Below are 16,544 nucleotides of genomic sequence, written 5' to 3'. Positions count from 1 at the left end.
GGAAAGGCTAAGCATGGTGGCCTCTTTGTAGGACCTATGAAGCAGTGGAGAAACTTTGGGGGTTTTTATTTCTCAGCTGACAAGGAATTTTAAAGGTAGGTCTATGGTGAGAACAGATACAAGTTTGCATTTCTGGGGTTTTTTATTTTAAAATATAGCCAAAGCATAAATTTAGATTGAAAATCAATTTTTCAGTAGTGCAAAATGAAAATATTTTCAGTCCATGACCTTCTGCCACTAGGCTGTCTCCTAGAAACCTTAATGGTGGGCAGTATTCTGGTGCCATGGCGGGGCTGCAGTCAAGCTGCAAATGATGTAAAATTGATTTAGAGCATATATTACCATGTGTTCATGATGTCAGTTTTGTAGCCTGCTCTATGCCATCTAATCTTTTCTCAGTGTCAGCCAGCTTCCTTATGGTTTTGCGGCTCTCTCTTCCCCCAGAGAGGGGTGGCCCTCTGCCTACCTCCTTTGCCAGCAGTGGGGAGGGGACAGTGTCTGGCCTCCTCCCATGGATGTGGCTCAGGGGGAAAACAACAGTGAGGCTGGAGGAAGGAGGATCCTCTGCACCTCCTTGAGGAAGTGCAGCATGGCAGGCTGGAGATCACTGCACCTTGGTCTGGTGAAGGAGGGCAAAGGGGTGCCATCATCTCCTTGTGCTTTAGCCTCAACACCACAATGGATTTGGCCACTTCATCATGGGTATGGCTTGGCTACTGGTAACAAGTGAGGGTAAGAGACTATTTCCCCCCAAACAGAGCTCCCCAAACCTCTGAATCTCATTGCCCTAAAGGCACAGGATGTGCTGATACCTGAGCAGAAACGACTGAAACTGTTGTCCGCCCATTCCTGCCTCCTGGGAATGACTGCAGGGCAGGCAGAAATACAAAGCTTCCAGTAGGGATGTGACCCTGTGTAAGATTTGGTGGTGACAGAGGGATATCGGGCAACCACGTGCATCTCCATGGATTGACTGCAAGTCAAGTAAGTCAGGAGTTCACTGCCGATACAGACAAGCCCAGTCCAAAAGCGGTATCAGCATGTTAGTGCGGAGATGTGCCAACCCAGACATCACCTCTCTCTGAGCAAGTCTCTGGCACAGGGCTCAGCGATGTGCTATCTTGGCTATACAGCTCTGGTTTGGTCTGGTTTATTTGTGCATTCATATTAAAGTAACAGCAAATTAACAGGTTGGAGGTAAAGTAGTGTTTTGATGTTTTGCAAGGTTTTGTGTACAATAAATGGTAGTGTGTATTGCAGTTGTGCTTTGGAGCTCCCCAGTTGTGTATTTGCCCTTCAGCAATGTTTGAGAACAGTCTTGAAGTGAGATGACTGTAGACACACACAACATCCGAGCTTAAAGCTAACAGAAAGACGTTTCAACACAGTTTGTAAATGTTGGCATACAGATGTTTATGACCTTGGGCTTAGATACAAAATCATGAATACAGATAGGCCTGTTAGACCTCTCAGAGTCAGACCACCTAACGTGTTGATCTCTGCAGAGAGCTTTAGCTGTTGTGCCTTTCCCATGTGTCTGCAGGAGTTTGTGTGAAGCTAGTGAAGGCTGGCAGCCTGAAAGCACTGAGAAAGTGGAGTTCAGGAAGGACCTGATAGCAACTATTGCAGTCTGGGATCCACTTCTGTTTTGCCACCTTGCAGAGGGTAGCACAGTCCTCTTTACAGGGTCATCCTAGGGCAGTTTCATCTGACTGGATCCCTGCACTATAGGTATTTGATGCTCTGGTGGCATTTTTTTTTTCCCCTGCTCGCTTCCTGTCATGCATTGTTGTTTTTCTCATTTGCCTATTTTTTACTAAGGTCTAAATTAATTTTCTGTAGAGAATAGTCTCCTATATGGGAGTATGAAATAATGGGGGTTTTGAGCCCTTCAGCACTAAGTGCATATCTCATGAATGATGATTATTCCAGAGAACTGACACAAAGACCCAAACAGCCCCTTATGCTCACAATAACAGGGATGCTAAAGTTATCAACAAAGTCAAGATCATATGTAGAGTCGAGAACATAAGAATTGCTGTACCAGCTTGGACCAAAGCACTTTGTGGCAGTGTGCAACAGGAGATGCTTAGGGACTGGTGTAAAAACAGGCGTGTAATTATGTAATATGTCTAAAAGCAGGCATATCACCAACTATATAATGATGCCTCCCCACAAAGCTCTCCCAGCCTTTGCTGATTTATAGCTCAAGGACTCTTCTGTATTTGTATTTAATAGTTCTCAAGAGATTCCTGTTCCACTGATCTCTCCAATAGCTTGTTCTGAACCCAAATAAAACTTCAGTCATCCAAAACCACCTAAGGCAAAGAGTCCCACCATTAACAATGGACTGTGCAAAAAATAGCATCTTTTTTGTTCTGAAATGCTTGTTTCATTGGATGTTCCGTGTTTCTTTTACTGGAGAGATGGGAGATTGTTTCCTAGTGATTTTCTGAGTGACCATCGTGATTCTGTTATCTCTTTTCCATGTTGAAGAGCCCCACAGTCTATTTAGTCATTTCTTGCATGGAAACCATTCATACACTCAGTCACCCATTACCGTTTTTATATCCTTTTCAGTCTTATTAACTCTTGTTTGAGTTCTGTGGTATGAGAACTGCACACAGTATTTAAAATAGCATTTCTGGATTTGTAGAAGAAAGTGGTTTCCTGGTTTGTTTTTTTGTCCTTAATAATTACAAACACTTGGGGGTTTTTATTCCACTATCAAGCACTGAGCTGATGTTTCTGTAAAATTGTTTTTATAACCTGAAGATTGTATTCCTAAGTACCTGGACCCCAGCCTTGAATATGTAAAATTAAGATTGTCACCTGACATTTATCCAGCCTGCATGTCATCTGCTGTTTTACTAGCTGGTACAATTAGGTGGTTCTGCACCTTGTCTTGGCTAATGACAGAAAGCTGTACAGGAAGTAAACTTTGCCACCTCATTATTAACCTTGGTTTTCAGACTGTTCTGCATTAACTTTCTCTCTGTGACACTCCACTGGTGACTTCACTGGTGACTTTCTTCTACTGCAAAAACTGATTTTATTTAAAAAAAAAAAAAAAACACCAAACCTAAAAACCTGTCTCCTAACATTTAGTCAGATATTTACCATGTGATAGCCTTTCCTTCTGTCTATAGTAGCTTAGAAAACACAGAACTTGTCAGCCTACACTACCTGGTTTACAGAAAGAATCTGACAAAATCCCATCCCAAAATATCTTAGAGTCTATGTCTTATGGATGCTTTCAAGGGAAGAGGAGAATAATTCCAAAACTATTTAATTTGTGAAGTACGTTTCCTTTACAAAAGCTGCAATATATAAGATTTATTCACTAGCAGTCTAGTGAATGATTGACTGAACTTGCCCAGTATAGAGGTTGGCTGCCTTACTCCGTAGTTTTCTGAATATTTACTGGCACCTTTGCTAAAAACTGTTGTTGCACTACTCATCTTCCACTCCCCTGTTACTAAAGCAGTTTTAAGCAAGAGGTGATGCTCTACAGTGATTAACGGAACTGTATTCTATCAGTCCTTAGCTTTGGGACTAGGCTACATCTAGGATTTCAAAACCAGTTACTACTGATTTTAGAAATATCTTCTTGACCAAACATCTGTGTGCAGATAGATAAAACAATCAAGTATTCACTTTAAAATTATATATCTGACAATTACTTTAAACTTACTTCACTTTTTTTTTTTTTTTTTTTAAAAGGCAGTAAAAAATCTCCCAGCTTATTTACCTCATATGATTGTGCTAAATTTTTGGTAACTTCATGTATCTAAAAAAAATCTTGACTATTTTCCTTTGGATTTTTTTGTTTGGGTTTTTTTTTTTCCCTAGACTACTAGACTTTCTCAGACCTGGTTCAAAAATGAGTTTAAGTAATAAGAGTGTTGGAAGTTTTCTTGTTTTTTCTCCCATGCTGAAGATGGAAGAATTTAAAGGAAAATGAGCACAGCCAGAGTGGCAGTTCTCAAAAAAAACTTCTTCATATTTAGTAAATTTTTTAGAAAACTCCATTTGAAATTTATTTCTTCCTTGAAATATCTTTAGTAAAAGTTTAGTCCAAAATGTTTGGTGTCTGATTTGGAATATGAATTCAATCAATCAGTAATACTGATTTGTTGTTTGTTGGGGTTTTTTTTCCCCTGTGGGGATGGAAATAGAAGTACAGGTTTGGTCTGTCAAACAGCTGTGAAAATAATAAGGCCTGGGCTTTTTATGTAAAGATCTCAAGAGAAAATTCAACTTCTAATTGAAAATTAAGTAGCTTCCCTGCCCTGCTGCCCCAATAACTTTAGCCTGACAAACCATCTCAGCAGGAGGGTAACACCATCTTCAAGTATATCAGAGAGTGAGACGTTAAAAGCATTTTCTTCTTTTGCTGGTTGGAAGAGTCATGTTTGCCTATTATAATCTCTTTCCAATAAAATGAGGAGTCAGGAATGCAGGCTTAGGAGAGATTCTGACTTAGTACAAAACCTGTCTATTATGTATGAGTGCCTTTCCTTCTTAAACTAAGGTTGGTTTCATTGGGGTATCACTGTAGAGCTGTCTGACAGTATGCTTCTTTCGAAAGGTTAAACCTTGGCATTGGTCATGGCAAGGTAATTCTTATTACTATTGATTTTTCCAGAAATATTTTTTATCCTCTATGTTTTAAACTCTTACAGATACTCCTTTGGACTTCTGGCAGCCAAACTCAGCTCTTGGTGTTGTCCTTGCCTACTCCACTTTCAGTTTCTGGTGACATTTAGTCTCTGTGGGGTTTATAGCAAGGCTTCACTTAAAGTCACTTTTGAGAGCAAGTATTTTCAGTCTTCAAGCAATTTTTTGGTGTCATTGTGTGACAGTGGCACTGAAGAATCCTTATGTTATGTCCTGGTTTATTAGGTATTGTAGATATGTAGAAAAAGGACACCTCAGGTCTCTCAAAACTTTCAGTCTAAAAAAGTAAGCCCATGTGGCAAGAACAAGTTTTTTTTGCTCCGTTTTACTCCCGAGAATCTGAAGTATAAACTTAAGTGGCTTGCCCAAGGAGTGTGCAAAACCAATGATGAAACCATGAATGTGTAGCTCCCTGACTCAAAAATCAGTGATGTATCCTTGACTACTTCCTTCACTAGAACTGGTGTTGGGCTAGTCCCTTCTGAGGCCTAAATTGTCTTTCAACAGGGGTACTAGAAGTACCTGGAAATGCAGGGAGAGGGCTTGTCTCCAGGTTTACCCATTTTGCTCTTGTTTAAGCTTCCTGTTAAATAATCATATGTGATTACTGTAATTCTCAAAGCTTTGATGTCTTGATTTCTGAGTGGTGTCCATGGATTTTAACTGCACCTGTTGAAGACAGCCTGGCCCTAACTAGCATTGGTGATTCTGATTAGAACAGTTTTTTGCCTCTTCATGAAAATGACTCAACTGATGTCTGGCCACACTTTCCTCCTTTCAAGAGATAAATGTACCACCATGGTTTTCAGTAAGGGTGTCTTGTAGTAACTTTTTAGAAGGTGATGCAAATTGCTAAAACTTTTGCGATAAGAGTAATTTGACAGAGAATTGTCTGTCTTCATGTAGAGCGTGGCCAGAAATGTTATAGCTACCAGCTATACCTTCTGTATTTGTTAATAAAGCTTCACATGCCACACAGACTCCTTCACTCTGAGCCATGTTAAAGGACTACAAAGGTTTTGGAAGAGCAGGAGTCCTGTCAGCTATAATAGAAATGAGTCAGCCTTGATGGGGAAACCCCACCACTGCCTGATAATGGTGTTAGAAGAGCATTTGGAGAAAGGCAAAAATTGCCAGTTGTCAACAGACAATTCAGTCAGAACTATAGAGCAGAGCGAAACTTTGCTAGGTTTACTATTACATTAAGTTGTTGAGAAAACCAAGACACCAGAAAAAAAAAACCCAACCTTTTCTATCTGGATCTTTAACAATCATCTGTAAATAACAGGCAGAATTTCAGGTTGTGCTGTTCTTCCCACTTCCTCTCCTTTCTGATGTCTTTTTGTGACTTGCTCTCCTTCCTCTTCATGATCTACTTTTGACGCCAGGATTTAATTTTTGTTAAATGTTATGACTTCTGGGTATGTTGTTTTTGCTTACAGATTCTTTCCACTTGTTGCTAAAGCTACACGTTTCTTTCTTATGGTTGCATTTGCTAAAAATATTCTTTTGTAATGTGTCTTGGAATCCATACGTTTCTTTGTTAGCAACAACCTTTTCTCATCTGTCTGCTATGCATGGATGAAAGACAAAGCCATAATCAGGGACTTTCCTGGTGCTACTTTATTACCTTGACTTCAAGCTCACCAAATAACCAGTGCTGCTAAATGTATTTGCTTGATGGCTATTATAGATGTGTGAGAACCTTCCATGGCTTAAACAAAGATGATCAAGAACAGCCAAGCAATTAATGCCTTTGCCAGTCATCTCAGAAACTAGGCTTTAATGAGTCAGATTGGCTGAAGAAAAGTAGGTCTCTGAAGATCTATGTTGTAAAGTTCCTCTGCCTCTCTTAGGAGCAAAACCTGTGAGGTTCATGTCACCTTTTATTCTCACTGAAGTGATTTAGCTTCTCACAAGAGCAGTTCCACAATGGGTTTGAAGGATGTAGCAGTTGTCTCTGCCAGTATGGTTTCACAGGCTCTGTAAAGTCTGACTGGGAGCTGCCCTTCTTGAAATGAGTTAAAATACTCTTGCCCTGAACTTTGTCTCCTGCTTGGTAGTGAATAATTTTTCATTCATTTGAATTAATTAAATGAATGTGGTTTCTTTGTGAGGCTAGCCATGAGGAAATGAGAAGGGCCCAACTCAAGCCTTTCATCATACGGCTGGACAGAGCATATCCACAGATGCTGTTTCTTCCAAGTTCTCTTATTTTGTTGTTATCTGCAGACACCAGAAGAGTACTGTAAAGCTGTCCAGAAGTGCCTAAAGACACAGGATGTGCTCCAAAGAGCTTACTGTCTCAGGGAAGGTGAGGTAATGTAGAAGAGCACTGCAAGAGGGTGATTTTTTCCATTCTTCGGTTAAGCAGTTCAGGCTGAAAGACTACACAGATTATTCCCTGCACGCAACCCCCACCCCACCCCCGACTCTATCTCATCCCTTGTTTCTCCATTTTGCCTTGTGGCAAAGGACAGAATGACTTCAACCTATTGGCTAGGTGATAATCTCACACAGCCTTGCCTCTGTGAATGGCAGCCTCATTTGGTGGAAAAAAACCCACCCTGAATTTCAGTCCCAGTAAAGAAAAAAAACAACCGAACAAAAAAACCCAAAGCACTGTTGCCACCCCCCAGCCAAAACAAAAGCGTGTACTGTTAGTTCTTCCTCGGCTGTAACAGAATCACAGAATCATCTAGGTTGGAAAAGACCTTGAAGATCATCTAGTCCAACCGTTAACCTAGCATTGGCAGTTTCCAACTACACCATATCCCTCAGCGCTATGTTGACCCAACTCTTAAACACCTCCAGGGATGGGGACTCCACCACCTCCCTGGGCAGCCCATTCCTATGCCTAATAACCCGTTCTGTAAAGAAATGCTTCCTAATATCCAGTCTAAACCTTTCCTGGCACAACTTGAGGCCATTACCTCTTGTCCTATCACTTGTTACTTGGCTAAAGAGACTCATCCCCAGCTCTCTGCAACCTCCTTTCAGGTAGTTGTAGAGGGCGATGAGGTCTCCCCTCAGCAGAATCTGAACAGTGGTACTGAAATGATGATTATGTTAAAAGGAATGGTAATTTTGTGATCTCTGGATTGAGCATGGAAGCACCATACCCATGCATCTGGCCTGCATATCACTGAAAGAAAGGTTATGAAGATAAAGTTCCTTAGGTTTTTTAAATCTTACTCAGATTTATTATTTTTTTTTAACTAATGCTTGAAGCATGTATATTTAAGATTTTCTTCCTGTCTCTTGCAGTTACTAGGCAGTGTTGCTGACTTATTTTTATCGTGTGTATTTTGGTGTACTCAGTATCTGTGATTGGGGATGTGCGCACTTGTTTTATAAATTTTAAGCTAATTTAATTATTTTGAAACTTGACTCACGGTTTTTTTGTGTATCAGAGGTTGACGAAACTGAATTGTAGTTGTTTAAAAAGTGATGAACAGTTGGATTCTGAGCACTAGAGACAATGGTGCTTCAGTGGCAATTTGGTGACTCAAATTAGCATATTCCTAGACAGAGCTTATACTAGGTCCTAGTGTGGACTGTGGAGATGCATGATTCCTTTGCCTTTTTTTTTTTTTTTTTGATTCTGTAGAAGTGAATCTGAAGCTCTTCAGTAATAGAAATCAGCAGTTCAAAAGAGAAGGTGGCACTGAGGTAGCAGTGTTGGGAAGAGGAAGAAATGTCTTTAAAATGTTCTTCCAGGACCTGGTTTCTGCACCTTCTGTTGGGCAGCTGGGCTGCTGTCAACATGAGGTTTTTTGTTTCTCTTGTTTGGGGATCTTTTTTCCCCTTTCTTTCTAATTTAACGTCAAGTTCCCAGCTTAGCCTAGCATAACAGGAAGCAATCTCAAAACCAACCAATTTAAGCTCCCTTATGTTGAGCTTGATGGTTGGTTGGCCTCCATATTGGGACGTTTTGTGGTTACTACACAGTGTTATTTCTTTCTCTTGATATTAAGTTAATAGTTTTCTTTGAATAGTTTTTGCCATTCCATCTGGTTTCTGTTAACGGCTAATTTTGTTGTTGTTTCTTGTCATCAGTTTCTCTCTTGCTGTCTAATGGAAAATTAGTATTTTATGACTCATTGGGGTGCTTGTTTTATCTCCATTGACAGTCAGTGGTTAACATTAGGACTCTGAAATGTGACAACACTCTTCCCCAAGGAAGTATTTGTCTCAAAGGGGTCAGATTAGTTTGAAGAACCAGATGTAATACCTTAGGCTATTTGAGGATTTTAAATCCAGGCTGGGCCATCATGGTTAGAGTAATAATCCTTGTGTTTTCTTGGTCTCCTTTTTTCAGGAACTATGCTTCTGCTAAAACTTTTTTTTTTTCAGTTCTTCCCTCTCCCATCATTGTGGCCCTGAACCCGGTCTGGTCTTCATGAAAACACTGTGCATTATTCGCCCTACAAATATTCCTTGTTTCAAGTCAAATTAGTCTCCTGACTTCTGTTGGCTTTCCATTTCCCAGGTAGCAATCAAGGGTCAGAGTAGGAGTTGACTTATTGACAGTTGATCATCATGTCCTGTAGTCTGTTGTAGTTACTACAGTTGGACAGAAGCTCTTAAATTAAGAAACAATGAGCCCAGCTGCAGTCCACATCCCTGAAATGGCTTTGTGTATGGGAAATTGTGGGAGCTGCTGGATTCAAAGGGGCAACGGTTTGTAACTGTCCCTGTTGTTTTTCATCAACCTTAAAGTAATGAACTTTGGTGGCAAGTTATTGTTCCTATACTCCGTCATTGACACATCAGCATTTCGGCTGAATGGCTTGCCCCCACTTGACCAGCTGTTTCAGGCTGCCTGTGTATTTCAGCTGGAAGCATTTTCACAATGAAAAGACTTTTTATCAGTTTTTTCTTGTGACTGTAAGGGTAAGAGAGCTAGAAACCTGAGCTGTGCTTTGAAGGCTCATGATTTACCACAATACCTGTACTCAAATGGCAAACACACTGTAGACAGGCAAAAGAAAAACTGAAAAAGATCTCTCTGTCCATATAACTTACCTTGATTGGTAAACTAACACTGGCTGTGCAAGGTAGTGAGTTTTGTGGGGATATAAGTTGCTTTCACCATGGCTTTTCATGGCATACCAGCAACATTTAAACAAATCACAACCCCATGCAAGCTCTTAATTATGCATTGGGCGTTTTCTCTTCTGCCAAAAAATGCTGTGTTAAATGTAAAGGGAGGTTGAAGAGTGGTGCCAGGACCAAGTCAATTCCTAAGTAAGATAGCCTTTAACATACACAGTGTGATTTTAAAAATAAGAGGATATCAGTCCTCCTAATAAACTGTAAGTGCCAGTGTTAATATAATGAGAATTCTAGCTCATTACAAGCTGAATAAACCATTTCTAGAAACCATTTTTTTCCTTCTCTGTTTCCTTCAGCTCTACTGGAGCAAAACCCTTTCAGGGGTAAGATTGAGACATCTCCAGGTTATCTAGCATACAGTGTCACTAGCTGACCTGGGTGGAGAGGAACGGGTGTAAAGCAATGTATGTGATAATTTGAGAAATAAACCAAAGGTAGCCTTTTTAAAAAACAAATAGAACAGAGGCCAAATTCATATAATGCCATAGAAAAATCAAGCTAGGTAAATGCAGTGATAATCTGACTCAAAGGCAGATTTTTGTCTCATGTTTTTTTAAAAGACAATGTCTTTTAATCAAGGAACTCTGTGTATTCCACAAACTCACTGTAATATTATGGCAGATGACAACTGGAAGAGACTTAGTGGTGGGAGCTGAGATTCTTTTGTCAAATGATTTCTGAGATGAAACAGCTGTAGGATGGATGTTAACAGTCTCATTTCTGCAGTCCATTATCTTGAAAGTGGTCAAGGACTTTCCTTGGGTGGGTAGAGTTGGAAAGGGAATTCCTCATTCTCCGTTGCCATTAGATATTCTCCCCTAGCCCATGAAGAAGCATGTGAAGCAGGCCCCTCGGTCCACTTTTTCTTGGTGCTTCTAACTGTTAATGGTTTCTGCATCAAACTGTTAATGGTCTCTCATCAGAAGACCTACATTTCTCATCCCAAATTCAACAAAGAAATGTAAGAGTCATCTTGCCATTAAAAAAAAACAAGACAGAACAAAAAATTAGGGGGAGAGGAGGATTGTTTCTTTTGTTTTTCTCTTCCTCAGTTGTATTGCAGGTTATATTGCTTATTACTTGCTCTATCCTCCTTTCCCCTTTTTGCTCTTCTGCTTTTTATTTAAAAGAGTTTTCACTTCTGCCATGCCATGCCACATAGCAGGTGCTTTTGATTTGTGGGGGCACAAGTAGAAACCTTCTCACATGTCTGACTCCAGGGAAGATGTCAACATGCTCTTCACTGAAAGAAAAAGAAAGATGAACACAGATATATTTGAAATGCAAACAGAGCATCTGCAATATCAAGAGGTGTGAATGTAACAAGAAGGAAACATGAGCTCCTGAACAGCACTGGGAAGGGAATTTAAGTATGTTCATTGTAATGCAAGCATTTTAGCAAGTTTTCCTTTACCATTTATAGATATGAACCAGTTTTACCTGTCAGCACTTTTCAGAAGTGATCTCTGACTTCCTGTCCCATTCTTTGCAGCTGAGCTTTGGGAAGGTTTAGTATCTAAGGTCGTAAAGGTCTGACTACACAAAGTACACCTCCTGGTTCCCCAGCCCTGGCTCAGTGGTCATCCTAACCTTTCCTCTTCTTTGATGCCATCTAATACAAATGAAATCATCTACCTTGTTATTAAAATTCAGGTGACACTTGCAGGACTTCTCTTTTGAGAGGGTTTCTTTGTCTTAGTTTACTGTAGCCTTTGGGATTTGGCATTGTTTGGTGCAGATTCTTTCCATTAAATGAAAACAAAATGTAGTTGGCGGGATGTTTAATATATATAAGTATATACGTGTATGTGTGTGTATTTTAATGCATTTGACATAAATATGCCTGGCAGCTTTTACTCAATACACCAGTATACATCCCTCTTAGTGTCTGTTGTCAGGTTGCTGTAGTCATCTTTAAATTTTCTTGTATTGAGTTATAAGTTTTCTGAAGCAGTTCCAGCCTTTTGCCACGTGTTATAATGCTCAGCACCACACAGCCCCGCTCCTGAATTCTCTTCTTTCTTGAAAGTATCAGTTGAATTTGGCGCATTTTTCTGATTTCTGAGTTACGTCCAGATCGGATGTTCCAGTCATGCTAGGCCCTTCAGCATTTCTAACTCTTGTTAGTGAGTTTAACTCCATATCTTTCAGGGAATAAAACCACCACTTCTGTATTTGTTAGAAGGGCATATTGAACTGGAAGCCAAATCTAATGCTCTACTTTTGAGGAGTGTTAGCTAGGAGAAAAATAAAATCCTCCTGGATTTAAAAATGATTGCAGTCCTCTTTTCTAAAGCTTACAGGAGTTCCCCTTTGTACCCAGGATTAGATCTTATAAAGACAGCTATACTTCTATCTATTCTAGTTTCTTGATATGGAAATCACCCTTCTTTATATAGCATCCCAACATCCTTTTCTTGCATACAATTAAAAAATATTTTCAAATTGTTTTCCAGTTGTGATGGGGAATGATACAGAGAAAGACAATATAAATAATAATAGAAAGACAGGAGAAAAGGGATGGTTCATGTGGGAAGATTATCAGCTAAGAAGGGTGATAAAAGGCACAAGAAGACAGAAAATGCAGGTGCTGGGGACAGTGGAGGTGGCTGAAGATGCAGTTGATGTGGCCACTGGTTCATGTGCTGTTCTACTCACTGTATCTCTCTGCTGCTGAAGGATATGAAGCAATGCTTACTTATAGGCAGTGTTAATGTGTGGGCTTTGCTGTTTTTCACCCTGTCACTCTGGGAAGCAGTTCCTATCTTTTAATCCCCTTAAGCCTCTAGTCTCGCACCAAAACATGTCCCTCCTGAAATGTAATCCTCTTACCTCAGTTCCACTGCTATGCTCCAGTTATGCCTGTGTGATTGGGAGCACAGGCAGCAGGGTTTCTGCACATGCCAAAGGTTGGAAAAATTTAAATATCAAAGTACCTAAATGAGGAGACCCCACACAACTATTGTCCAAAGTAGTGTTTCTTAATCTTGAATCCCAAAATCCCATCAACTCCCAAGATCCCAAATCCCAACTTTTTTGGAATAGCCTGTAGATTCTTTATGCTGTGGTGCCTCACCTGTAACCAAAACCAAATTAGGCATCTTTGAACGTTAATTTATTGTTTGTATTACCCTCGGTTTGCTTGCCTCCGTGCACGGGAATGAGAGTGTCATGGAGCACCTTTTGCATTCTCATGGACCACCATGCTTAGAGATCTAAAGGCCATAGTACAGCCAGGGAAGTGCAAGGAGAATTTAGGATCACATTTAGAGATCGTGGAACAAATAGAAAAGTTTTGGGGGGGAAGACTGGTGGGATGAATGAGACCGTTCTTCTGACTTGGAGGAAGCACTGACTTAAGATGTAGTTAGTGCTTTGCCAGATGGTGGGCTCCGGAGGCAGCTCTTTAGGCGGATCCCAAAGTCTGATACTCCATGTGAAAATCAATACTCTGACAAGATCCAGCTTGGAGCTTTACATTCTGCAACTGAGAAGAATGGAAGGTAGAGATCTCGATTATGTTCTTGCTTTGGCATGGCTTCACTGTACATGAAATTCATCCTGTGCAAACCACATGCTCTGTTCAGCCATGTGCCTGTAACAGGACACAGCTGCTGGCTGTGACACTGAGCAACACTGCATGTAGGAGTAGGACAAGTAGGGATGATTTTCATTCAGGGCAGCATGATTTTCCTGTGCCTCAGGTTTCTCCTCTGCCAAGTGACCACCACATTTGCCTACTTCAGGATACTGATGTCAAGCTCTGGGACTGTATTTCACTCACAAGAGGCAGTAAATTGCAAACTGGCTTCATCATGACCCTCCTACAGTTCATCTTGGATATCGTCTTCTTCGGCTCTTACTTTGAGCTGCTCCCTAGTGCTGTTCAGCATGTCCTTGCTGTTAAGCATCATGTCCCTTTGGAGAAGGAATACTGTTTTGGAGGAAAGATGCTATATAAGAAGCACGTTGATTGTATGCTAAATTCTCAACCCTGTGGTATAGCCTTATTTTCAGTGACAATTTGGGTGTTACCTAAATGCATGTTTGCATTAAGAGTGGTTCTTCCAATTTTACATCCTCTTTTTGATGTCATCTGTTCTGTCCTCCAAGGTACTAGTAGCAGATGGTATTAAGGAATCTTGCAAGAAAAGTACTAGTTTTTCTGAGTGTTTTTATAGAGAATTGACCACTTGTCCCTTTGAACTCTTGCTTTTGTTATTTACCTCTCTGCTGTCCTACTTTGTTCTTAGCTGCAGGATAAGACTGCCTATTTCACTACTTTGAGTTTTAAGTGACTGGAAGAAGTTTGTCCAGCTGCTTTTCACTAGAGAGGAGATGTTTTCTTCCCTTCCACATGCTGAACAAGAGTTTGCAAGGGAAGCTTACTTAGAGCCTACCAGGAACATGTCCAGGGAGCCACAGGCTTTTTCCAGACCTGATATTTAAACATCCCCATCTCCCTATTTTCAAGATTTTAAAAAACTAATCTGTAAGATTAATAGGTAGCGGTCATAACTACAGGGTAAACTGTACCTTTTGATCAGTTTTTAAGTGTCTACCCTTTCCAAGCACCAGCTCTTCCTGCATTTTCCTCTGGGTTGGTTTCCATTGCGTTGATGCTTGTTTTGTTGCAGGAATCCCTGTTCATCAGCCTCAGATCTTGTCTGACCTAACAAATTATTTAATCCTATTGATGAATTTCCTCCTGGATGCCTGTGAAAACAGTGACATTTGTAACTTCCTCAAAGCAGAGCACTTATGTATGGAATGGTGACAGGGAAGCAAAAGGTTAAAATTCAAAGGGCATGGTGTAAACCATATCTAACCCTCAGCTTTTCTTTACAAATCTACATCAGTTTTGCTCACCTGTGGTAAATGTCTGTATTGAAACCTGAAATTGTGAATCTCCAATATGGGGGAGTCTGAATATGAAGCAGGATGTTCTGGTTTGAGTTTTCATGCTTTTAAATCTCTGTATCTCACATCACAATCCAGTTGTTCTTGCAGGTTGCATCCTTATCCCATGCTACTGTTTTATCAGTCCCACTGCCTGCACTGCAAGATGAAGCTCAGCAACATCTAATCCTTCCCCCTGCACTCCCGCCTTTCCCCAGAGTGCTTATCTGGCCAAATCATCTATTTCATCTTTTAAAGAATGCCTGCACATTATCTGATATTTCTTTTTGTGGCTGGATGCCTTCTGAAAGGTTCCTTTAAAACTAAAATCTCATGAAGAATTTTGACATTTTGTAATGTCCAGATAGGCAATGTTGCTTGCCTGGGGTTTGGCCTTTAAGAAAAATGGATTTCCAAAGCAGCAGTTACTTATTCTTTAATCTCCTGGAAAATACTTCAGTGGTCATTTCAAACTGGAAGGATAGTACTTACATTTAGAGATAATTTTATCTTTTGTATTTCCAAAACTAAGAGGAATCAGAAGTAGATTTGGGGAAAGGGGTGTGTGGACTGGGAAGTTCCAGTTCTGGATCAGAACCTTGTTGTAATGGGATCAGCAAACATGATGTCAATGTGATGCCCCAGGAATAAAAGCTTGCAAACTGAGGATCCTACCCCCTAAGTGAATCCTCTCTGCTGGATTCTAGAGCCTGTGGTGAAACCCTTCTTTTATTGCTTCAGCTTCTCACTCAATTACAAGTGTAGAGCTTAAGAGAAAACAGCCTCCTAGTGTATGTATTTTCAGAAAGTATAGAGAAATACCTTTAATAATGTAGTGGTTCTTTATGGCTTTTTAAAAGTTACTTTTAAAAAAATACAAAATGTATTTTAATAAAATCTATTATCTTCTAAAACAGCTGCAGATTTCATAGGTGTCGAGTGATTTCTGCGGACAATGAATGTGTAGAGCGGTGAGCATAGAGAAGGTTGAAACAGCTTTTAAAATCTAGCTTTGGTGGGGATGAATTTAAAGGCAGTTTGATAAAAGCAAATCATATAAGCTAATACACTTTTTCTGAAAACTTTGATGCAATTTCCTGTGACAAAAAAACCACCCTCAAAGCTCTAGGGAATGAAGGGCAGGAGATTTACTGAGAATATAAGACTTATTTATAACCCTTTCCCCTTGGGAAATAAACTTGAGAAAAAGCTATGTCAGTGCATGTGCAGGAATGCAGTGCAGTCCCCAGTAGGTCAGCCAGCACTCTGATAGCTGCAGTTCATTTTCTGTTTCATAGGAATAAATACAAGCGACAGAGGTACCCAGTGAAGTGAATTGTTTAATACTACTCGCATAATATTGGTACTTTTGAGTTGATGTGTGTGTGTTTCCATAAAAAAACCTCTGAAACCAAGCAGGATTTTACTGGAACTGGAGCATGAGAGTTGCAGGAAGAGAATGAGTAAATGTCTTCAGTTAAGTGGAAAAGCTTCTATTCCAATAGGCCCAGAGATTTTATTTTAGCAGAAAATGCAGGCGTTCCTGGGACTGCAGCGGTAAATTTAGTTCTTACGCAGCTGCTGGCATTCAGCTCATTCAGACACACAGAAACCTCAATCCTCCTTATTAGACGGTGACTGTGCTGAAGTTTCCCAACTGGGTGAAGAGCAGTGCTCTTCTGGAAGGCTTCTTCTCTTCAGCTGGTAGGTTTTGTGAGTCACCCATCTGATTGCCTCAGACAGTCTTCCCTGATTGCCTCAGACAGTCTTCCGCTGTAATCTGATGGTTTTAGGATTACAGTGATGGGAAACAAGGCTGCCTACACAGAGCATCCCTCTTTCAGCTG

At 40.3% G+C, this 16,544-nt stretch overlaps 1 protein-coding gene across 11 annotated transcripts in view; it reads left to right on the top strand.

Annotated features, from left to right (window-relative positions):
- Positions 1–16,544, top strand: part of MARCHF8 (membrane associated ring-CH-type finger 8) — a 101,052-nt gene that overhangs the window by 46,631 nt on the left and 37,877 nt on the right. Inside the window, exon 2 of one of the 11 annotated variants that reach the window (XM_074830822.1) lies at positions 6,913–6,994. The exons of the other annotated variants lie outside the window; for them this stretch is intronic. Coding sequence (XP_074686923.1) covers positions 6,962–6,994 — 33 coding nt within the window. The 5' untranslated portion in view covers positions 6,913–6,961. The remainder of the gene's footprint in view (positions 1–6,912; positions 6,995–16,544) is intronic. 11 annotated transcript variants of the gene reach the window in all.

This window comes from Strix aluco, chromosome 7, assembly GCF_031877795.1.
Source record: "Strix aluco isolate bStrAlu1 chromosome 7, bStrAlu1.hap1, whole genome shotgun sequence".
Classification (NCBI taxonomy): domain Eukaryota; kingdom Metazoa; phylum Chordata; class Aves; order Strigiformes; family Strigidae; genus Strix; species Strix aluco.
This window is presented reverse-complemented; position numbering and strand designations above follow the sequence as displayed.